Source organism: Microcaecilia unicolor, chromosome 6 (genome assembly GCF_901765095.1).
Source record: "Microcaecilia unicolor chromosome 6, aMicUni1.1, whole genome shotgun sequence".
Lineage (NCBI taxonomy): Eukaryota > Metazoa > Chordata > Amphibia > Gymnophiona > Siphonopidae > Microcaecilia > Microcaecilia unicolor.
This window is the reverse complement of record NC_044036.1, coordinates 331,625,861-331,650,692: the sequence shown is the minus strand read 5'-3', so window position 1 is coordinate 331,650,692 and position 24,832 is coordinate 331,625,861. Positions and strand designations below refer to the sequence as shown.

The 24,832-nt window shown below is 46.9% G+C and overlaps 1 protein-coding gene across 1 annotated transcript in view; it reads right to left on the bottom strand.

The window, feature by feature from the left end:
* Nucleotides 1-24,832, bottom strand: part of CEP112 (centrosomal protein 112) — a 704,958-nt gene that overhangs the window by 427,480 nt on the left and 252,646 nt on the right. The window contains exon 19 of the mRNA XM_030208453.1: nt 9,910-10,045. Within this exon, the coding sequence (XP_030064313.1) occupies nt 9,910-10,045 (136 nt within the window). The remainder of the gene's footprint in view (nt 1-9,909; nt 10,046-24,832) is intronic.

Here is a 24,832-nt window from a genome sequence, read left to right as displayed (position 1 = left end):
ATCCAAAACACACGGTAGAAATTTTCTACCGTGCGGCACTTACCCGGTGGTAATAGACGGTGCTGACAATTACCGCCCGGTTAACAAATGAGACCTTACCGCTAAGTCAACGGGTGGCGGTAAGGTCTTGTGCCGAAAATGGATGCGCGCTGGTTTTAATTTTTAACACACGTCCATTTTTGGACACAAAAAAGAAGGTCTTATTTTGCAGGCGCGCTGAAAAATGGACTTGCGCACGTCCAAAACATGCACCTACGCCAACGCTGGCCGTCGTACTATGCCATCTGAATTACTGTAACGGAGTGTATGCTGGATGTAAACAGCAACTAATTAAGAAACCGCAGACGGCCCAAAATACAGCGACCAGATTGGTTTGTGGAAAGTCCAAGTTTGAGAGTGCCACGCCCCTCCGAAAGAAACTACACTGGCTTCCTGTCAGAGAACGTATCACTTTTAAACTCTGCTCTCTAGCTCACAAAATCCTATATGGTGAAGTACCTGGCTATATGCTAGATCTCCATCATCCTGCCACTTCGAAATGCATTCAGACTCTCCTGTTCATATCTTACCCTTCATTTTCCCAACTGCACCGGCATCAAGTACAAGTCCACATATGCTACCTCCTTCTCTTTCATTAGCACTCAGCTTTGGAATTCTTTGCCGAGGACCATAAACACCATCACAGATCATCTAACTTTCAGGAAATCTCTGAAGACCATGTTATTCCGACGTGCTTATCCCACGGCCTCTTCATGTGTCTCCACTGCTGGAAGCGCATCGATCTAGAAACATTTGGACACATCCCCCTTCCCTCTTCCCTCCTCCTTCTGTCCATTCTTACTCTTCCTCAGTATCTCTTGTAGGTTTTCTGCTGTATTAGCTTCATTTTACTGCATTGGCGTCTGCCTCTGTGGTGCATTGTAAGCCACATTGAGCCTGACACTGTTGGGAAACTGTGGGGTACAAATGAGATAATAAGTACATAAGTACATAAGTAGTGCCATACTGGGAAAGACCAAAGGTCCATCTAGCCCAGCATCCTGTCACCGACAGTGGCCAATCCAGGTCAAGGGCACCTGGCACGCTCCCCAAACGTAAAAACATTCCAGACAAGTTATACCTAAAAATGCGGAATTTTTCCAAGTCCATTTAATAGCGGTCTATGGACTTGTCCTTTAGGAATCTATCTAACCCCTTTTTAAACTCCGTCAAGCTAACCGCCCGTACCACGTTCTCCGGCAACGAATTCCAGAGTCTAATTACACGTTGGGTGAAGAAAAATTTTCTCCGATTCGTTTTAAATTTACCACACTGTAGCTTCAACTCATGCCCTCTAGTCCTAGTATTTTTGGATAGCGTGAACAGTCGCTTCACATCCACCCGATCCATTCCACTCATTATTTTATACACTTCTATCATATCTCCCCTCAGCCGTCTCTTCTCCAAGCTGAAAAGCCCTAGCCTTCTCAGCCTCTCTTCATAGGAAAGTCGTCCCATCCCCACTATCATTTTTGTCGCCCTTCGCTGTACCTTTTCCAATTCTACTATATCTTTTTTGAGATACGGAGACCAGTACTGAACACAATACTCCAGGTGCGGTCGCACCATGGAGCGATACAACGGCATTATAACATCCGCACACCTGGACTCCATACCCTTCCTAATAACACCCAACATTCTATTCGCTTTCCTAGCCGCAGCAGCACACTGAGCAGAAGGTTTCAGCGTATCATCGACGACGACACCCAGATCCCTTTCTTGATCCGTAACTCCTAACGCGGAACCTTGCAAGACGTAGCTATAATTCGGGTTCCTCTTACCCACATGCATCACTTTGCACTTGTCAACATTGAACTTCATCTGCCACTTGCACGCCCATTCTCCCAGTCTCGCAAGGTCCTCCTGTAATCGTTCACATTCCTCCTGCGACTTGACGACCCTGAATAATTTTGTGTCATCGGCGAATTTAATTACCTCACTAGTTATTCCCATCTCTAGGTCATTTATAAATACATTAAAAAGCAACGGACCCAGCACAGACCCCTGCGGGACCCCACTAACTACCCTCCTCCACTGAGAATACTGGCCACGCAATCCTACTCTCTGCTTCCTATCTTTCAACCAGTTCTTAATCCATAATAATACCCTACCTCCGATTCCATGACTCTGCAATTTCTTCAGGAGTCTTTCGTGCGGCACTTTGTCAAACGCCTTCTGAAAATCCAGATATACAATATCAACCGGCTCCCCATTGTCCACATGTTTTTCAGTGTGCCTTAGTAAAAGGGCCCCGATGTAATATACTGTAACTAAAGACCACAACTTTTCTGTAACCTGCTACGCAGGCACCCTGCACCTGGCCAAAGCGTTATTAATTTGATCATCATCATCATGTCATTTATACAGAACATATCGGATGTGTGCAGTGCTATACAGTCACACATGATAGAGCCCTGCTCCTTCAGGCTTACAATCTAGTCCACATGTTTGTTTACTGCTTCAAAGAACTGAAGTAAATTGGTCAGGCAAGATTTCCCCACACAAAAGCCGTGCTGACTTGGTCTCAGTAATCCATGTCCTCGGATGTGCTCTGTAATTTTGTTTTTAATAATAGCCTCTACCATTTTCCCCGGCACTGACGTCAGACTCACCGGTCTATAATTTCCCGGATCTCCCCTGGAGCCTTTTTAAAAAATCGGCGTTACATTGGCCACCCTCCAATCTTCCGGTACCACGCCCGATTTTAAGGATAAGTTGCATATCACTAGCAGTAGCTCCGCAAGCTCATTTTTCAGTACTCTAGGATGAATACCATCAGGTCCAGGAGATTTGCTACTCTTCAATTTGCTGAACTGCCCCATTACGTCCTCCAGGTTTACCGTGAAGTCAGTAAGTTTCTCCGACTCGTCCGCTTGAAATACCATTTCCGACACCGGTATCCCACCCAAATCTTCCTCGGTGAAGACCGAAGCAAAGAATTCATTCAGTCTCTCCGCTATGTCTTTGTCTTCCTTGATCGTCCCTTTTACCCCTCGGTCATCCAGTGGCCCAACCGATTCTTTTGCCGGCTTCCTGCTTTTAATATACTGAAAAACATTTTTACTATGTTTTTTTGCCTCTAATGCTATCTTTTTTTCGTAATCCCTCTTGGCCTTCTTTATCTGCGCCTTGCATTTGCTTTGACACTCCTTATGCTGCTTCTTGTTATTTCCAGACGGTTCCTTCTTCCATTTTCTGAAGGCGTTTCTTTTAGCCCTAATAGCTTCCTTCACCTCACTTTTCAACCAGGTCGGATGTCTTTTGGACTTCCTTCTTTCTTTTCTAATTCACGGAATATGTATGGCCTGGGCCTCCAGGATGGTATTTTTGAACAGCATCCACGCCTGTTCTACAGTTTTTACTCTCTCAGTTGCCCCCCTAAGTTTTTTTTTTTACCGTTCTTCTCATTTTATCATAGATGTACTGTAAAAAATGCTCTTTACTTTTATTCCGCCTTCATGCATCCCCTGCCTTTTTGAATCCGTCATTTTTTTCTAACCCCACCACTTCCTGCGGAACAGCATTCTAGGCTCCACCACCCTTTCCGTGAAAAAGTATTTCCTGATGTTGCTTTTAGGTTTCCCCCTTCTAACATCTTTAATGTCCTCTAGTTCTAGAGGCTCTCCATTTTTGGAAAAGGTTGTTTTGCTCCTTACTCTCTTTCAAGAATTTAAGGGCCCTGTTTACTAAGGCGCGCTAGCATTTCTAGCACACGCTAATGCTACAGATAGCCATATATTCCTATGGATGTCTCTAGCATTAGCGTGCGCTAAAAACGCTAGCATGTCTACAGCACGGCTTAGTAAACAGGGCACTATGGGTCCCTTTTACTAAGTGGCGGTAAGCCCAACGCAGGCGTACTGCTGGTTAAACAGGAACTACCGCCGGGCTACCTTAGCAGCTCAGCAGTACTTTCCACCCCTACAGCACCGTCATATCCAGTGCTACAAAAATATATTTATACTTGTAGTGCCGGAGTGTACCCGGCGATAACCAGGCAGTGCCGCGCACTGCTCGGTTACTGACAGCAGCCCTTACCGCCGCCTCAATGGGTGGTGGTAAGGGCTTCCCCCCCCCCCCCCCCCCCCGAAATAGCCATGCGGCAAGCACTTTACTTGCCGCACTGCCATTTCCTGCAGGAAAGAAACTTCCCTTTTACTCGTTGCGGAGGGGCATCGGCGCGCATGAAAAACACGTGCCAACACCAGCGAGTGCCCCCTTTTGCCGTAGCTTGGAAAAAAAGGGCCCTAAATGTCTGTATCGTATCTCCCTGTCTCTAATGTTCTCAAGGGTACGCATTTTCGAGTCTCTTCTCATATGTCTTCTGGAGCGGACCTTACTTCTTCTGAACATCTTTGAATCTTTTAATGTCCTTCAGAAGATATGATCTCCAAAACTGAACTAAGTCTTCCAAATGCGGTTTTCCCCAATGAGTTGTAAAGGTGCATTATCACCTTCTTCTTTTTTCTGCTAGTTAAGCCCCTTTCAATGCAGCCAAGCATCCTTCTGACCTTGGCCACCACCTTAACATATTGCTTCACCCTTTTTGATCCTCAGACACTATCGCCCCAAGGTCTCTTTCCTGGATTGGTGCACATTAGCCTCTCACCTCCTAACGCATCCAGCTCTTTTGGATTTCTGTACCCCCAAATGCATCGCTCTACATTTCCTTACATTAAAACTTAACTGCCAAGCATTAGCCCAAGCTTTTAATTTTTGTAGACCACTTCTCATGCATTCCACTCTCTCCAGGGTGTTTACTCTTTTACCGATCTTCACGTCATCTGCAAAATGGCTCACTTTTCCTTCTAACCCTTCAGCAATGTTACGCACAAATATATTGAACAGGATCGGCCCCAGGAGATATCCCAGAGGCACTCCACTATTCACCCTTCTGAGCAACATCATGCTCGATACCCAAACTCAATTCTCGGCAATCCTAAACAATCCACTTAGAAAATACCACTCGGGAGGGGGGGGGGGGGGGGGTCAAACATACACTGTCATCTGAAAATAGCACCACTCAGCAATAAAAAGCATGCAGCAGCATCATATTTGAAAAACTAAGATGATTTGTCTGTAAGAAGAAAGGTTTCAAAAGCACTCCCTTCCTCCTCAGCATGTTTAGTCTCAGCCCGGCAAGGCTCTGGAATTGAACCCAGGTTGCTGCTGATATGGCGCAGCGCTGCCACTAAGCCATCAGGCCCCACTCAATTAATACTCCTTGTAGAATAAATGCAGCAAACCTTTTACTGCAGCCAGTTTTATAAACCTCTTTGTCAGCTTTCTGTACTTAAAAAAAAAAAAAAAAAAGGTTAGATCTTACATAAGTATTGCCATACTGGGAAAGACCAAAGGTCCATGGAGCTCAGCATCCTGTTTCCAACAGTGGCCAATCCAGGTCACAAATACCCGGCAAGATCCCAAAAATGTACAAAACATTTTATACTGCTTATCCCAGAAATAGTGGATTTTCCCCAAGACCATTTAATAACGGTCTATGGACTTTTCCTTTAGGAAGCCATCCAAACCTTTTTTTAAACTCCGCTAAGCTAACCGCCTTTACCACATTCTCTGGCAACAAATTCCAATTACACATTGAGTGAAGAAAAGGTTTCTCCAATTCGTTTTAAATGTACTGCATTGTAACACAATATTCAAGGTGCGGTCGCACCATGGAGTGATACAAAGGCATTATAACATCCTCATTTTTGTTTTCAATTCATTTCCTAGTAATACCTAACCAGACTGTACAAATAACACACTGATTGCGATTTATAACAAATTACTACTCTACAACACCTAGTGGCTGAATTTAGGACTCACTGTTGCAGGGTTCTGAGTACTCTACCTATGAAAAGTTATTCCGTTATTATACTTCCTCTGTGTACATCCGCATGCTGCACAAGCCGCCATGTTTGAAAATATAAATGACATTAAATAAAAATGCTACCACCAACAATAAAGAACGACAACGTGGATGCAGCAGCTCATAGATTTGTTTGCTTTGTTTTGAGATTACGCAGAATGCCGGCTGCGCAGGGAAGGGGAAACGCCATGCCATTTCCCGTTCTCAATCAAACCTCTTTGCTCCCCCCTAACCAAAAGTGGCAGTCTCTCACCACACGTAGGGCCCCCCCTGGGCCTACCTTAGAAGCCCTAGAGGTCTAGTGTACTAGTTGACACAGGAGCAATCCTCAGTCGCCCCTGCTAGCTCCACATTCAAAATGGCTGCCACAAGACTGCCGCTGGAGGCTGTGGCAGTCATTTTAAGACAGGAACAGGGGTTGGGGGACAGAGCGTGGTCAGTGCTTTTGCTCGGGGGGGGGGGGGGGGGGTCAGTTTCAGTTGAAAATGCATCACCATGTTCGGCCGAAACTGAAACATGGCTAAATCTGGGCCGGTGCTAAAGCCGGTGCTGAAGCTGAAACCAAAACTGAAATTCAGTCAGCCTCTAATCTCACTGTCCTTAAATTCTTAACACCCAGAAGGAGAAATATTTTAGAAGTATTTAAAATGAAATAAAACTCTGGGCAAACCCCAAAGGCAACACAATGAATGTGGTTTTTTTCTATCAAATTAATTCCAAAATTGATTTTCAGGCTAGTCCAATGACAGTACTGGACACTGCCATGTCGAAGACTTGTTTGATTCTTGGGTCATGTTTTCAGCACCCCAGGAAATGCTGAAGCAGTAGCATTCAGAGGTTCCTGATGGGTGGCAGTAAGGGTTCCCCCCAAAATGGCCGCACTGCAAGTGCTTCACTTGCTGCACGGCCATTTCCTAAAGAAAAGAAAAACCTATCTTTTGCCCGCTGTGGTAAAAAGGGGCCTCAGCGTGCGTCAAAAACACGCACCAATGCCAGCACAGGCCCCTTTTTGCCGCAGCTTGGTAAAAGGGGCCCTAGATAAGGTTCCAACTGTCTCTCTCAAGTTTTGCACTTCACTATCAAAGGAGTCTGAAATCTTTTGAAGTGAAAGGTGTACCCCTTGAATCTGGTCCCACAAGGACTCCATAGTCACTGCAGTGGTTCTCTGTCAAGCTCCCAAATCCATAGCAGATAAGCTTCTCCCCTGCAGCTGTTATTGCAGAAGGAGTAGAAGTCACAGCGGGTCCCCCTCGCACAACTGGAGAGACAGACACCTCAACCAGGGTTCCGTAACTCCATGCATCTCCCGCCTCTAAATTGCTTCCAGGTAGGGGAGGCGCTACCATCGCAGGAGGGTTAAGTGAAACTCCCTCCGCACTGCAGTCCAACGCTATTCCTGTGGACCTGGTCGTAGCAAGCACTACCTCCTCCCACAGTTGAATGCCAAATCTCTCCAGCGTTGTCTGGTTCAACTGCTGATCAGCATCGGAAGTAGAGGGGAGACCCCGGAGTCTGGCTTTACTCATAATAAAATTGGTAAGATGCAGGAGTACCACAGACAAGGCTGGAAGACACGGGAGTTCAAACTCACACGTCTGCCTCAGCTGCCATCTTGGTTCCGCCTTTGGTAATAAAATGTTTTTTTCACAACTATTTATACATGAAGGAGGAATAATCACTAAGCAGGCAATTTTCAGACTGCCTGGTTTACTCTTGCTTTTTCTGCAGGTAGATTATTAATCTGTGTGAATGGAATTTTGTTCTTTCCTGTCAAATTTTGTGGCTCCTTTCTCTATTTTGCTTTGCTATTTTAGATTGTAAACTGCCTTGATCTTCAAGTTAGCAAATGCGATATAGCAAGTATGAATAAACCATAAAAATACCAAGCATATTTCATAATTTAAGCAAGTGCATGCTTGCTTGGCCCAAACAGTAGCCCTGTACATGCCTACCGGCAAAATATGAACCATCATATCCAACTGTGTCATTTTTCTTCAGCCACTATTTCATGCCACATAAGTGTTAAAAATACCTTTGTTAAAGTACCCTCTGTGTGTGCCTTGAGGGGGATTGGGGAGAACAATGTTCAGAGAGTTTGTGCAAGCATATTTTTATTTATTCATGCAAATGGCTTTGAAAATTGGTCTCTAAAAGAAATAAAGCATGAGCAAGAAAAGGAGACCTGAAATTGCATAGGATTTGTTAGAATATAAACTAACCATGTCAACTGTGATTCCAGTATGTTATAATTAAATGCAGACAGTGGAATGGCAATTACTCTTCTAGCTTTAAGAGCAGATGATAAGCTATGCTCAGTCAGGTCAAAGGTTATCAAGTCCAGCATCCCATCTGCAACAGTAGCCAGTGTAGGTCACAAGGGCCCAGCAGATCCCAAAAAGTCAATCAAATTTCTCCTGGGTCATTTCAAGGGATCAGCAATGGCCTTCCCAAGTAACATAGTAGATGACGGCAGAAAAAGACCTGCACGGTCCATCCAGTCTCCCCAACAAGACAACTCATGTGTGCTACTTTTTGTGTATACCCTACTTTTGATTTGTACCTGTGCTCTTCAGGGCACAGACCGTATAAGTCTGCCCAGCACTATCCCCGCCTCCCAACCACCAGCCCCGCCTCCCAACCACCGGCTCTGGCACAGACCGTACAAGTCTGCCCAGCACTATCCCCGCCTCCCAACCACCGGCTCTGGCACAGACCGTACAAGTCTGCCCAGCACTATCCCCGCCTCCCAACCACCAGCCCCGCCTCCAAACCACTGGCTCTGGCACAGACCGTACAAGTCTGCCCAGCTCTATCCTCGCCTCCCAACCACCGGCTCTGGCACAGACCATATATCTGCCCAGCACTATCCCCGCCTCCCAACCACCAGTCCCACTTCCCACCTCCGGCTCTGGCACAGACCGTATAAGTCTGCCCAGCACTATCCCCGACTTCCAACCACCAGTCCCACTTCCCACCTCCGGCTCTGGCACAGACCGTATAAGTCTGCCCAGCACTATCCCCGCCTTCCAACCACCAGCCCCGCCTCCCAACCACCAGTCCCGCTTCCCACCTCCGGCTCTGGCACAGACCGTATAAGTCTGCCCAGCACTATCCCCGTCTCCCAACCACCAGCCCCGGCACAGACCGTATAAGTCTGCCCACCACTATCCCCGCCTCCCAACCACCCAATCTTGAGTAAGCTCCTGAGGATCCATTCCTTCTGCACAGGATTCCTTTATGCTTATCCCACGCATGTATGAATTCCGTTACCGTTTTCATTTCCACCACCTCCCGCGGGAGAGCATTCCAAGCATCCAGTACTCTCTCCGTGAAGAAATACTTCCTGACATTTTTCTTGAGTCTGCCCCCCCTTCAATCTCATTTCATGTCCTCTCGTTCTACCATCTTCCCATCTCCGGAAAAGGTTCGTTTGCGGATTAATACCTTTCAAATATTTGAACGTCTGTATCATATCACCCCTGTTTCTCCTTTCCTTGGCTAATAATTTTTTTCTGGATTTTTCCTTTTTAGAATCCTGATAGGTTTCACAGCTTAATTATGCACTGCATGAAAAGGTGTTTTCTATAGTTGCTTGGTATGTCCTCTTCTTCCTGTGTTGTTTGAAAAGTCAAAACAACCTTCCCTATTTTACCATCCACCTTACTCATGATTTTATAAACTTCTATCACATCCCCTCTGTTATCTCTTTTCCAACCTGAGGAACCCTAACCTACTTAGCCTTTCTTCATAAGGGAGGTGTTCCATCTCCTTTACCATTTCTGTTCTTCTCTGAACGTCTTCTAGTTCTGTCCTATCCTTTTGAGATGGGACAGCCAGAGCTGCATGCAGTACTCAAGGTGAGTCGAGATGTATCAGCTACTGACAACCTGTTCGGACTCTAGAATTGCTTATTACCCGGGGAAAGGTTTGAAAGCTGCGCTTCTGGCATTATGAGATCACTGAAACAGTCATTAAAAGGCTGGCACTGTGACCTCCCTCACCTGCTGTTTCATTTCAGCGTAGGCTTTTTCTGAGCTCAGCTCCACCTGCCGCTTAAACTGCTCCAGGGCAGCATCAGCCTGCTGGGCCTGCAGCCTCTGTATCTCCTTCACCCGAGTCAGCTGCTCCTCCTTCTCCCTAGAAAGGCAGAGAAAATCTTCAGATCTGGAGCATAAAATCAAACATGCAGTAAAAAGAAAAGGGTCTTTAATCCTATCTATTTAACAGTTTGCAGGTTTCAATTTCCTGTCCCAGCTATGCAAAATTTCCTTTAAAGGGATTTTTAGAGACAGGTTAGGAATAGATACCATGAGATAAATCTGTGGCTGGAATAGGCAGTGTTATTTTCTCTTTGTTTTGAAATCACATTATTATTAGGTTTTATTTACCGCCTTTTTGAAGGAATTCACTCAAGGCGGTGTACACTAAGAATAGATCAAACATAAGCAATAGACAATGACGGCAGTAAAAATATTCAAAACAATACAAAGTATGGCATGGTATAAAGCGAATGCTACATACCTGTAGAAGGTATTCTCCGAGGACAGCAGGCTGATTGTTCTCACTGATGGGTGACGTCCACGGCAGCCCCTCCAATCGGAACACTTTCTAGCAAAGTCCTTTGCTAGTCCTCGCGCGCCGATGCGCACCGCGCATGCGTGGCCGTCTTCCCGCCCGAACTGGCTTGTGCCGGCTAGTCTCATATGTAGCAAGACAAGGAGAAGGGAAGACACAACTCCAAAGGGGAGGCGGGCGGGTTTGTGAGAACAATCAGCCTGCTGTCCTCGGAGAATACCTTCTACAGGTATGTAGCATTCGCTTTCTCTGAGGACAAGCAGGCTGCTTGTTCTCACTGATGGGGTATCCCTAGCCCCCAGGCTCACTCAAAACAACAACCATGGTCAATTGGGCCTCGCAACGGCGAGGACATATCTGAGATTGACCTAACAATTTATCCAACTAACAGAGTGCAGCCTGGAACAGAAAAAACATGGGCCTGGGGGGTGGAGTTGGATCCTAAACCCCGAACGGATTCTGAAGCACTGACTGCCCGAACCGACTGTCGCGTCGGGTATCCTGCTGCAGGCAGTAATGAGATGTGAATGTGTGGACAGATGACCACGTCGCAGCTTTGCAAATCTCTTCAATAGTGGCTGACTTCAAGTGGGCTACCGACGCTGCCAAGGCTCTAACATTATGAGCCGTGACATGACCCTCAAGAGCCAGCCCAGCCTGGGCGTAAGTGAAGGAAATGCAATCTGCTAGCCAATTGGATATGGTGCGTTTTCCCACAGCCACTCCCCTCCTGTTGGGATCAAAAGAAACAAACAATTGGGCGGACTGTCTGTTAGGCTGTGTCCGCTCCAGATAGAAGGCCAATGCTCTCTTGCAGTCCAATGTGTGCAGCTGACGTTCAGCAGGGCAGGAATGAGGACGGGGAAAGAATGTTGGCAAGACAATTGACTGGTTCAGATGGAACTCCGACACAACCTTTGGCAAGAACTTAGGGTGAGTGCGGAGGACTACTCTGTTATGATGAAATTTGGTGTAAGGGGCCTGGGCTACCAGGGCCTGAAGCTCACTGACTCTACGAGCTGAAGTAACTGCCACCAAGAAAATGACCTTCCAGGTCAAGTACTTCAGATGGCAGGAATTCAGTGGCTCAAAAGGAGGTTTCATCAGCTGGGTGAGAACGACATTGAGATCCCATGACACTGTAGGAGGCTTGACAGGGGGCTTTGACAAAAGCAAACCTCTCATGAAGCGAACAACTAAAGGCTGTCCTGAGATCGGCTTACCTTCCACACGGTAATGGTATGCACTGATTGCACTAAGGTGAACCCTTACAGAGTTGGTCTTGAGACCAGACTCAGACAAGTGCAGAAGGTATTCAAGCAGGGTCTGTGTAGGACAAGAGCGAGGATCTAGGGCCTTGCTGTCACACCAGACGGCAAACCTCCTCCATAGAAAGAAGTAACTCCTCTTAGTAGAATCTTTCCTGGAAGCAAGCAAGATGCGGGAGACACCCTCTGACAGACCCAAAGAGGCAAAGTCTACGCTCTCAACATCCAGGCCGTGAGAGCCAGGGACCGGAGGTTGGGATGCAGAAGCGCCCCTTCGTCCTGCGTGATGAGGGTCGGAAAACACTCCAATCTCCACGGTTCTTCGGAGGACAACTCCAGAAGAAGAGGGAACCAGATCTGACGCGGCCAAAAAGGAGCAATCAGAATCATGGTGCCTCGGTCTTGCTTGAGTTTCAACAAAGTCTTCCCCACCAGAGGTATGGGAGGATAAGCATACAGTAGACCCTCCCCCCAGTCCAGGAGGAAGGCATCCGATGCCAGGCTGGAACAGAACTGAGGGACTTTGTGGTTGGCTCGAGATGCGAAGAGGTCTACCAAGGGGGTGCCCCACACCTGGAAGATCTGTCGCACTACACGGGAACTGAGCGACCACTCGTGAGGTTGCATAATCCTGCTCAACCTGTCAGCCAGACTGTTGTTTACGCCTGCCAGATATGTGGATTGGAGCACCATGCCGTGACGGCGAGCCCAGAGCCACATGCTGACGGCTTCCTGACACAGGGGGCGAGATCCGGTGCCCCCCTGCTTGTTGATGTAATACATGGCAACCTGGTTGTCTGTCTGAATTTGGATAATTTGGTGGGACAGCCGATCCCTGAAAGCCTTCAGAGCGTTCCAGACCGCTCGCAACTCCAGAAGATCTGCAGATCGCGTTCCTGGAGGGACCAGCTTCCTTGGGTGTGAAGCCCATCGACATGAGCTCCCCACCCCAGGAGAGACGCATCCGTAGTCAGCACTTTTTGTGGCTGAGGAATTTGGAAAGGACGTCCCAGAGTCAAATTGGACCAAATCGTCACCAATACAGGGATTTGAGAAAACTCGTGGACAGGTGGATCACGTCTTCTAGATCCCCAGCAGCCTGAAACCACTGGGAAGCTAGGGTCCATTGAGCAGATCTCATGTGAAGGCGGGCCATGGGAGTCACATGAACTGTGGAGGCCATGTGGCCCAGCAATCTCAACATCTGCCGAGCTGTGATCTGCTGGGACGCTCGCACCCGCGACACGAGGGACAACAAGTTGTTGGCTCTCGTCTCTGGGAGGTAGGCGCGAGCCGTCCGAGAATCCAGCAGAGCTCCTATGAATTCGAGTTTCTGCACTGGGAGAAGGTGGGACTTTGGATAATTTATCACAAACCCCAGTAGCTCCAGGAGGCGAATAGTCATCTGCATGGACTGCAGGGCTCCTGCCTCGGATGTGTTCTTCACCAGCCAATCGTCGAGATATGGGAACACGTGTACCCCCAGTCTGCGAAGTGCCGCTGCTACTACAGCCAAGTACTTGGTGAACACTCTGGGCACAGAGGCGAGCCCAAAGGGTAGCACACAGTACTGGAAGTGACGTGTGCCCAGCTGAAATCGCAGATACTGTCTGTGAGCTGGCAGTATCGGGATGTGCGTGTAGGCGTCCTTCAAGTCCAGAGAGCATAGCCAATCGTTTTCCTGAATCATGGGAGAAGGGTGCCCAGGGAAAGCATCCTGAACTTTTCTTTGACCAGATATTTGTTCAGGGCCCTTAGGTCTAGGATGGGACGCATCCCCCCTGTTTCTTTTCCACAAGGAAGTACCTGGAATAGAATCCCAGCCCTTCTTGCCCGGATGGCACGGGCTCGACCGCATTGGCGCTGAGAAGGGCGGAGAGTTCCTCTGCAAGTACCTGCTTGTGTTGGAAGCTGTAAGACTGAGCTCCCAGTGGACAATTTGGAGGTTTTGAGGCCAAATTGAGAGTGTATCCTTGCCGGACTATTTGGAGAACCCACTGATCGGAGGTTATAAGAGGCCACCTTTGGTGAAAAGCTTTCAACCTCCCTCCGACTGGCAGGTCGCCCGGCACTGACACTTGGATGTCGGCTATGCTCTGCTGGAGCCAGTCAAAAGCTCGTCCCTTGCTTTTGCTGGGGAGCCGCGGGGCCTTGCTGAGTCGCACGCTGCTGACGAGAGCGAGCGCGCTGGGGCTTAGCCTGGGCCGCAGGCTGTCGAGAAGGAGGATTGTACCTACGCTTGCCAGAAGAGCAGGAACAGTCTTCCTTCCCCCAAAAAATCTTCTACCTGTAGAGGTAGAGGCTGAAGGCTGCCGGCGGGAGAACTTGTCGAATGCGGTGTCCCGCTGGTGGAGCTGCTCTACCACCTGCTCGACTTTTTCTCCAAAAATATTATCCGCACGGCAAGGCGAGTCCGCAATCCGCTGCTGGATCCTATTCTCCAGGTCGGAGGCACGCAGCCATGAGAGTCTGCGCATCACCACACCTTGAGCAGCGGCCCTGGACGCAACATCAAAGGTGTCATACACCCCTCTGGCCAGGAATTTTCTGCACGCCTTCAGCTGCCTGACCACCTCCTGAAATGGCTTGGCTTGCTCAGGGGGGAGCTTGTCCACCAAGCCCGCCAACTGCCGCACATTGTTCTGCATATGTATGCTCGTGTAGAGCTGGTACGACTGAATTTTGGCCACAAGCATAGAAGAATGGTAGGCCTTCCTCCCAAAGGAGTCCAAGGTTCTAGAGTCCTTGCCCGGGGGCGCCGAAGCATGCTCCCTAAAACTCTTGGCCTTCTTTAGGGCCAAATCCACAACTCCAGAGTCGTGAGGCAACTGAGTGCGCATCAGCTCTGGGTCCCCATGGATTCGGTACTGGGACTCAATCTTCTTGGGGATGTGGGGATTACTTAATGGCTTGGTCCAGTTCGCCAGCAATGTCTTTTTGAGGACATGATGCATGGGTACTGTGGACGCTTCCTTAGGTGGAGAAGGATAGTCCAGGAGCTCAAACATTTCAGCCCTGGGCTCGTCCTCCACAACCACCGGGAAGGGGATGGCCGTAGACATCTCCCGGACAAAGGAAGCGAAAGACAGGCTCTCGGGAGGAGAAAGCTGCCTTTCAGGAGAGGGAGTGGGATCAGAAGGAAGACCCTCAGACTCCTCGTCAGAGAAATATCTGATGTCTTCTTCCTCTTCCCACGAGGCCTCACCATCGGTGTCAGACACAAGTTCACGGACCTGTGTCTGCAACTGTGCCCGGCTCGACTCCGTGGAACCACGGCCACGGTGGGAGCGTCGAGAGGTAGACTCCCTCGCCCGCACCAGCGAAGCTCCCTCTGCCGACGTAGTCGGGGAGCCTTCCTGGGAGGCTACTGCAGTCGGTACCGCACGCGGCACCGATGTCGGAGACCTCACCCCGGGCAATGGGCCAGCCGGCGCCTCGCTCGACGGTACCGGTGGCGCAAGCACCCCCGGTACCGGAGGGGTAGGGCGCAACAGCTCTCCCAGGATCTCTGGGAGAATGGCCCGGAGACTCTCGTTCAGAGCGGCTGTGGAAAAAGGCATGGAAGCCGATGCAGGCGTCGATGTCAGAGTCTGTTCCAGGCGTGGAGGCTGTTCCGGGCTGTCCAAGGGGGAGCGCATCGACACCTCTTGAACAGAGGGCGAGCGGTCCTCTCGGTGCCGATGCCTACTGGGTGTCGACTCCCTCGGCGACCCAGAGCTCTCGGTGCCAACACGGGAAGGGGACTGGTGACGATGCTTCTTCGACTTCTTGGGACGAAGCATGTCACCGGAGCTTCCCGGCACCAACGAGGAGGACGTAGAATCCAGCCGTCTCTTCCTCGGGGCCGAGGCCGAAGGAGGTCAGTCTCGGGGGGGCTGTACCGCAGGAGCCCTCAGGATGAGGGGAGACCCACCCGAAGGCTCACCGCCACCAGCAGGGGAATGGACAGCCCTCACCTGCACTCCAGACGAAGCACCACCGTCCGACGACATCAGCAGACGAGGAGGTCTCGATACCACCGACGCAGCCTTCCGATGTCACCCCGATGCAGAGGGCCGATGCCTCGATGCACTCGATGCAATCGGGGGCGAAGATGAAGGTCCAGGCGCCGACGACGTTGAAGCAGTCGATACTCCCGATGCCGATGCCGATGAAGAGCCCGAGAACAAAACGTTCCACTGGGCTAATCTCGCTACCTGAGTCCGCTTTTGCAAAAGAGAACACAGACTACAGGCCTGTGGGCGGTGCCCAGCCCCCAGACACTGAAGACACGACGCGTGCCTGTCAGTGAGCGAGATTACCCGGGCGCACTGGGTGCACTTCTTGAAGCCGCTGGAAGACTTCGATGTCATGGGCGGAAAAATCGCGCCGGCGAGATCAAAACTCGAAATGGCGAAAATGGCACCACAAAAATAAGGGAAGAAAAAACTTCGACCGAGGCCTAAATAGGGCCTACCCCGATGACGAAAGAAAACTTACCGGGGCAAAACTAGAAGTACGGGAAGGGAGAAAACCATAAAGGTCTCCTTCCGACACCTTTTTTTTTTTTTTTTTTTTTAGAACTAAGTCGATAAACGACGCGCGAGGTCAACTTTGGGGCGCGAACGGCGAAACACGACCGTACCGAGCGCGGACAAAAGAAGACTGGCCGGCACGAGCCGGTTCGGGGCGGGAAGACGGCCGCGCATGCGCGGTGCGCATCGGCGCGCGAGGACTAGCAAAGGACTTTGCTAGATAGTGTTCCGATTGGAGGGGCTGCCGTGGACGTCACCCATCAGTGAGAACAAGCAGCCTGCTTGTCCTCGGAGAATACTATTTACAATGTCAACACAATACATAATAGAACATTATAAGTGACAGCGAAGGGTAAGAAAGTAGGAAGAGTTAGAAAGTAAGGTGATTGATTTAAAGAAAGTTGCACATGAGGTCAGAGAAAAGGTTAAATGTTATCTAGAGCAGGAGTGGATAAACATTGATAAACATTGAGCTGTCTGTATGGTTAACTCACATCCAAGCAGCACTGCAACATGGTGGGTCAAAGTTAAGCTGTTTTACTTATTTTAAAAAAATGAATAAAAGAAATGTTTTGTTCATGTTTAGAACACTTTGTCTGGGTATAAATTGTTTTAATTAACACCTGACAAGTCCAGTTTGAAACAAAGGCTCAGTGAGCTGCAGACCCAGGGTGAAAGCCTAAAGTAACATGAGATAATGTTATGCTAAAGGAAATAAAATCAAAACAAAATAAAAAAAGAAACAAGGTGATAATTTTTTTATTGGACTAACAATATATTTTTGACAAGCTTCCAAAGCCATAAACGTCTTCTTCAAGTTAGGGATGAGCAAAACATGACAGTAACGTGAAAACAGGCCGCTGTCGGCTATATATTGACCTGTCAGAGTTTAATGCAAGACTTCAGCAAAATCAGTGGGTTTTGAGCAAAATTCCTGTAAAATCTGGAGCACAACCATGGGAAACTCTTGGAGAATGCAAAGTAAAAGAATGTGATTTCTTTTAGTATTTGAGGTTTAAAAGTATTACAGCACTTAATTGGTTCAATATCATTCTGATGACCTTTTTCTTCGCTGGTTCCAAGTTTTCCAGTCTTTATTATTTGGTATGGGCTCTTTTTTACAAATGAGGGAGCACTTTGATGTTCGGAGGGGTGCCTTCTGCTTTCTGCTGATAATAAGAATGCCAACATTGTTCTGTGCATAAATTTATTTTTTTTTATTTTTGTTACATTTGTACCCTGCGCTTTCCCACTCATGGCAGGCTCATGCGGCTTACATGGGGCAATGGAGGGTTAAGTGACTTGCCCAGAGTCACAAGGAGCTGCCTGTGCCTGAAGTGGGAATTGAACTCAGTTCCTCAGGACCAAAGTCCACCACCCTAACCACTAGGCCACTCCTCCACTGTTGCTACTATTTGAGATTCTACATGGAATGTTGCTATTCCACTAGCAACATTCCATGTAGAAGTTGGCCCTTGCAGATCACCAATGTGGCCGCGCAGGCTTCTGCTTCTGTGAGTCTGACGTCCTGCACGTACGTGCAGGACGTCAGACTCACAGAAACAGAAGCCTGCGCAGCCTTCTACATGGAATGTTGCTAGTGGAATAGCAACATTCCATGTAGAATCTCCAATAGTATCTATTTTATTTTTGTTACATTTGTACCCTGCACTTTCCCACTCATGGCAGGCTCAATGCAGCTTACATGGGGCAATGGAGGGTTAAGTGACTTGCCCAGAGTCACAAGGAGCTGCCTGTGCCTGAAGTGGGAATCCAACTCAGTTCCTCAGTTCCCAGGACCAAAGTCCACACCCTAACCACTAGGCCACTCCTCCATGGACTTGATATACTGCCTTTCTGAGGTACAATCAAAGTGATTTAGGAGTCCTTTTACTAAGCCGCATAAGCGCAATGCACATCAATTCTGAGTTACCACCCGGCTACTGCGTGGCCCGGGTGGTAATTTCATTTTTGACGCGCGTCCAATACGCGTGTCAGAAAATATTTTTATTTTCTGGCACATGGGCGGTAATCAGCATTTTGACGCACGTTGACCATTACCGCCCTGTTAACATGTGAGACTTTACCGCTGTCCATGGCTGGCGGTAAGGTCTCAGACCCAAAATGGACACAGGTCAATTTTCATTTTGCTGCACATCCATTTTCAGCCCCCCCCCCCCCCCCAAAGGCATTTTTTACAGGTGCACTGAAAAATGATCCTGAGTGCAGTCAACACCCGTGCCTACACTACCGAAGGCCATTTTTCAGCGCACCTTAGTAAAAGGATCCCTTACATATTCTACATAGATACTTTCTCTGTCTCCACTGGGCTCACAATCTAAGTTCTGTACCTGGGTAAGTGGAGAGTTAGGCAGTGGCATTCCTAAGGGGGCTGACACCCGGGGTGGATCGCTGATGCGCCCCACCCCTCGGCTGCAGCGCCCCCCCCCCCGGATGCAGCGCAGACCCCCCCCCAGCGAAAAGAACCCCCCGGGTGCACGCCGCTGGGGTGGGGGGGTGCCACGCGCGCCTGTCTTCCGTTCGTTCCATGCTTCTTCTCTGCCCCGGAACAGGACCTGTTTCGGGGCAGAGAAGAAGCATGGAACGAACGGAGGAAAGGCACTCGCATCGCACCTCCCCCAGCGGCGGCGTGCACCCGGGGCGGACCACACCCATCGCCCTCCCCCCTAGGAACGCCACTGGGGTTAGGTGACTTGCTACAGCTCACAAGTAGCTGAAGTAGGAAATGAACCCGGTTTCGCTGGTTCTCAGGCCACTGCACTAACCAATAGGCTACTCCTCAATTCTTCCACTCCATATTAGCCTTTCAAAAATGTAAGTGTAAGATTTTTTTGCAAGGTGAATATTTATGCACTGAACAACATTCTGGTTCTGATACTTTTGTTTTCTTCAGCCATGCATATAGTGAAGCTGTAGTTACTATTGAACCTTTGTGCACATTTTTCTTTGGATTTTTGCTCACAGCTATTCTGTAGGAGCTCAAGATGAGATACATTCAGGCAGTGTGTATTTTCTAGCAAAAAAGGTGCCAGTACTCAAATGATAGGCCACCCTTCAAGAGTGGGGTGATCACTGAGGGACCCACCCCACAATAATAAAAATGGAGTGGCCTAGTGGTTAGGGTGGTGGACTCTGGTCCTGGGGAACTGAGGAACTGAGTTCGATTCCCACTTCAGGCACAGGCAGCTCCTTGTGACTCTGGGCAAGTCACTTAACCCTCCATTGCCCCATGTAAGCCGCATTGAGCCTGCCATGAGTGGGAAAGCACAGGGTACAAATGTAACAAAAATAAAATGGATACTATTGGAGATTCTACATGGAATGTTGTTACTATTGGAGATTCTACATGGAATGTTGCTATTCCACTAGAGACACTTTAGAACGTTCACATAGCAAATTATTATATTAGATGCCTTTTTAGATCATCATTTAGCACATGCTAAAGAACTACCACAGTCTAACAAAGAGAAGCCTGCTAGTGATAGCAAATAAAAAGAAACCCACATTTTTATTTTCATGTCTATCTACAGTAGACGGTAAACACCACGGGGCCTTTTCACTAAAGATCTGCACGTGCTAAATGCTCCGCATCCTATTTTATATTTACAGGTCACGTGGCACTTGACGCACGCCGATGTCCGTTATCATACGCTAGGCTTTAGTAAAAGGGTCCCCAAATTACGGGCTGATTTTGTTATAGCCAAAAACTGTCAGATCTATTCAAAAACCATCTCAACTTTAGGAAATTACTCAAGACCAACCCTGTTCCGGAAGGCCTACCCCCATGATCCAATATAAAACCTAAAGTCCTGCAAAACAGCATATCAATGGACCATTTTGGACTCTCTTACCTTTACCCACTTTCCCTTCACACCCTATTCTTTCATTTCTTGCCGACTACTACAATCTATTGTATTTATATAACTACCAGATTGACGATAGCCTTTACGGTTTATTGTAAGCCATATTGAACCTGCAAACTTGTGGGAAAATTGTGGGGTATAAATGTGAAAAATAAATAAATAGTACCGGAGTGCATTATTTTAAGACAGTCTTTCTTTAGAAATCACATATTGAAACCCAAAATCAAAGAGTGTGCCTCTTAGGTGCAGCACAAAAAATATTATTTTAGAAACAGCAACTCCCACAAAACATTGAGGGAAGCCGGGGCCATCCTTCCACAATGGCAAGGTCCAAAGCACACGGAATAGACACCCAGTCACCTCTGCTTGGTGTGCAGGGGAAAAAAAGACAAGTTTGAAGTCATTCATGCAGAATGATAAGCAAACCAAATCTAGATCAAAGGAGCAGAGAAGAAAGGCTGAAATGTGAAGCTGAAATATTTATTGCCTTCAAAACATCATCCCTGTCCTGTCTCCGGGGAGTTCAATATTTCCAAGCTGTGTTCTTGTTTGAATTTATCAGGGCAGATAAATAAATCAGGCTTTAAATAGACAACAATTTTATTGTTATTGAATGAAATTAAATATAACAAGTGAACGAGTAGGCAGTATTTAGATTCTAGTAAACGTGATATGATAATATTCTAGAGTGCAGTCATTTCTTTCCACTGTCATCTGTTATTACATACATAGTAACATAGTAGATGACGGCAGAAAAAGACCTGCACGGTCCATCCAGTCTGCCCAAGAAGATAAATTCATATGTGCTACTTTTTTTATTTGTACTGTCCTCTTCAGTGCACAGACCATATAAGTCTGGCCAGCCCTATCCCCGCCTCCCAACCACCAACCCCGCCTCCCAACCACCAGCTCTGGCACAGACCCTATAAGTCTGCCCAGCACTATCCCCGCCGCCCAACCACCAGCCCCGGCACAGACCGTATAAGTCTGCCCAGCACTAGTCCCACCTCCCAACCACCAGCCCCGGCACAGACCGTATATGTCTGCCCACACTAGCCCCGCCTCCCAACCACCAGCTCTGCCACCCATTCTAGGCTAAGCTCCTGAGGATCCCTTTCTTCTGCACAGGATTCCTTTATGTTTATCCCACGCTTGTTTGAATTCCGTTACCGTTTTCATCTCCACCACCTCATAACACTTATGTTCAAGAAGGGTTTAACGTGTGTTGTAAATATTTATATTTTATGTCAAATGCTTGTTAAGGGGTCCTTTTACTAAGCTGAGCGAGGTCCAGTCATCCTGCCCAGTCCAGCGTCTTCATTAAAATTCTTTCTTGCTAAGGGGATCTTTTATCGTTTTTAGCTCATAATAGAAATCAGCTGGCAGTAAACACCAAGAAGCCCATAGGAATATAATAGGCGTCTCGGAATTTACAGCCAGCTGATTTCTACCATGAGCTAAAAACACTACTGTGGCTAGGTAAATGACCCCTAAATTTGTAAGAATGTAATTAAAAACTAGCCTAGGGGTCATAAGACCCTAATGCTGCTTGATAACTACCCCCATTAATATGGTGGATTCCTGAGTTTGGCCTGTTGTTCCTCCTCTGGGTCTTCACTGCTTCCTCTTATTTGCACATCTGTGGTGTCTTCTCCTCCTTTCTCTGTCTACATTGACATGTATTGGGACTTGCCAAGATGGTTGAGTCATCATGTGCAGGTGGTACAGAATGAAGCTGCCAAAGTAATTGTAAAGTAACTAAGATGGATTTTGGCAATGATTTGTTTTAAATTACTGCCTCTGGCATTCAAAGGCCTGTGAGGGGAAGGCCCAGGATACTTACTGGGTAAGTTACATAAGTACATAAGTGTTGCCATACTGGGACAGACCGAAGGTCCATCAAGCCCAGTATCCTGTTTCCAACAGTGGCCAATCCAGGTCACAAGTACCTGGCAAGATCCCCAAACAGTACAATACATATTATGCTGCTTATCCCAGAAATAAGCAGTGGATTTTCCCAAGTCCATTTTAATAATGGCCTATGGACTTTTTTTTTTAAGAAGCTATCCAAACCTTTTTTAAACCCTGCTAAGCTAACTGCTTTTACCACATTCTCTGGCAACAAATTCTGCATGTTGAGTAAATAAATATTTTCTCCGATTCATTTTAAATTCACTACTTTGTAGCTTCATTGCGTGCCCCCTAGTCCTAGTATTTTTAGAAGAGTTTATCAAGGAACGGAGGGTCTTTTACGATCCTGACACACTAACTACTCCTTAAAACAGATGGATTATCTTTCTATTTCATAAGGAAGAAGATTGGTTGCTGCATATAGCATTCTTTTCGTATTAGAACATACTTGACCCCTGACACATGCACTGTGTGCCGAAACACGGCCCGTGTCGGGTCCATATTGGAATACTGATTGTTACCAATAAAGAACTGTGTCCCGTCTCTGAAGGTTCTTGGTGCTTTTTGCTGTATTTACCACATTCTCTGGCAATAAAATCCAGAGTTTAATTACATCTTGAGTAAATAAATATTTTCTCCGATTCATTTTAAATTCCCTACTTTGTAGCTTCATTGCGTGCCCCCAAGTCCTAGTATTTTAGAAAGAGTAAACAAGTGATTCACATCTACCCGTTCCACTCCACTCAGTATTTTATAGACCTCTATCATATCTTCCCTCAGCCACCTTTTCTCCAAGCTGAAGAGCCCTAGATACTTCAGGCTTTCCTCATAAGGAAGTCGTCCCATCCCCTTTATAATTTTCATTTCCTTCTCTGTACCTTTTCTAATGCCACTATATCTTTTTTGAGATGCGGCGACCAGAATTGCACATAGTATTCAAGGTGTGGTTGCACCACGGAGAGATACAAAGGCATTATAACATCCTCATTTTTGTTTTTCATTCCTTTCCTAATAATACCTAACATTCTATTTGCTTTCTTTGCTGACGCAGCACACCAAGCATAGGGTTTCAAAGTATTGTCAACGATGACTCCTAGATCCTTTTCCTGGTCATTGACTCCTAATGTGGAACCTTGCATCACGCAGCTATAGTTCGGGTTCCTCTTTCCCACATGCATCACTTTGCACTTGCTCACATTAAACATCATCTGCCATTTGGATGCCCAGTCTGTCAGTTATGTAAGGTCATCTTGCAATTTTAACAACTTTGAATAACTTTGGGTCGTCAACAAATTTAATTACCTCACCAGTTAATTCCATATCTAGATCATTTATAAATATGTTAAAAAGCAGCAGTCCCAACACAGACCCCTGTGGAACCCCACTAGCTACCCTTCTCCATTGAGAATACTGACCATTTAACCCTACTCTCTGTTTTCTATCTTTTAACCGGCTTTTAATCCACAATAAAACACTACCTCCTATCTCATGACTTTCCAAATTCCTCTGGAGTCTTTCATGAAGTACTTTGTCAAATGCCTTTTGAAAATCCAGATACACAATATCGACTGGCTCACCTTTCTCCACATGTTTGTTCACCCCTTCAAAGAAATGTAATAGATTGGTGAGGCAAGATTTCCATTCACTAAATAAATCCATGTTGGCTTTGTCTTATTAATCCATGCTTTTGAAAATGCTCTAAAATTTTGATTAGTATATTAAAGTACAGCAAAGTTGCTTACATGTAACAGATGGTTCGCTGAGGACAGCAAGAAACCAGTCCTCTTAAGTGCATGACATGATCAAATGGCATCCAGGTCAGAATAGTAGCTCTAAAGAGAGCTTTCTGACATGCCTCCATTTCAGTACATAGCTACAACATGGTGAATGCAATGCCATGGGGAGACTGGGATGGTTCTGCCAGGACTGATATGCTGCTATCTTTGGAGAACTATTTCTATTTAACCATCTAGACAGTCTTCTGGCAGAGAGTATATCAAATAAATATGAAATGTGAAACTTCAAAGAAATGTAGTAGATTGGTGAGGCAAGATTTCCCTTCACTAAATCCATTTTGGCTTTGTCTCATTAATCCATGCTTTTGAATATGCTCTGTAATTTTGTTCTTTATAATAGTCTCTACCATTTTGCCCAGCACTGAAGTCAGGCTCACCGGTCTGTAACATGGAACCCTTTTTAAAAATCGGCATTACATTGGCCGCCCTCCAATCTTCCAGTACCTTGATTTTAAAGATAAATTACATATTACTAACAATAGTTCTGCAAGTTCATTTTTCAATGAATATAAACTAATGCACGCATCAACCTTTTCCTATATGAGTACGCAATTCTGGAACGCATTGCCACGTAACCTAAAAGCGACCTATGAACTGACCAACTTCCGAAAACTGCTGAAGACACATCTTTTCGACAAGACATACCACAATGACTAAAACATATGAAAAACCCACATATATCTAGTAAACATTGTTAACATGCCCCATATCATATCTTCATCATACTTTCCATTACCCAATATACTTCTGTTACACTAATATTAACTCTCCTCTCATTTCCACTTTCCACTATATATTGTAAGCCACATTGAGCCTGCAAAGAGGTGGGATAATGTGGGATACAAATGCAATAAATAAATAAATTCTATCAATACTCTAGGACGTATACCATCTGGTCCTGGCAATTTGCTGCTCTTCAATTTGTCAAATTGCCCATTATATCCTCCAGGTTTACAGAGATTCGATTCAGTTTCTC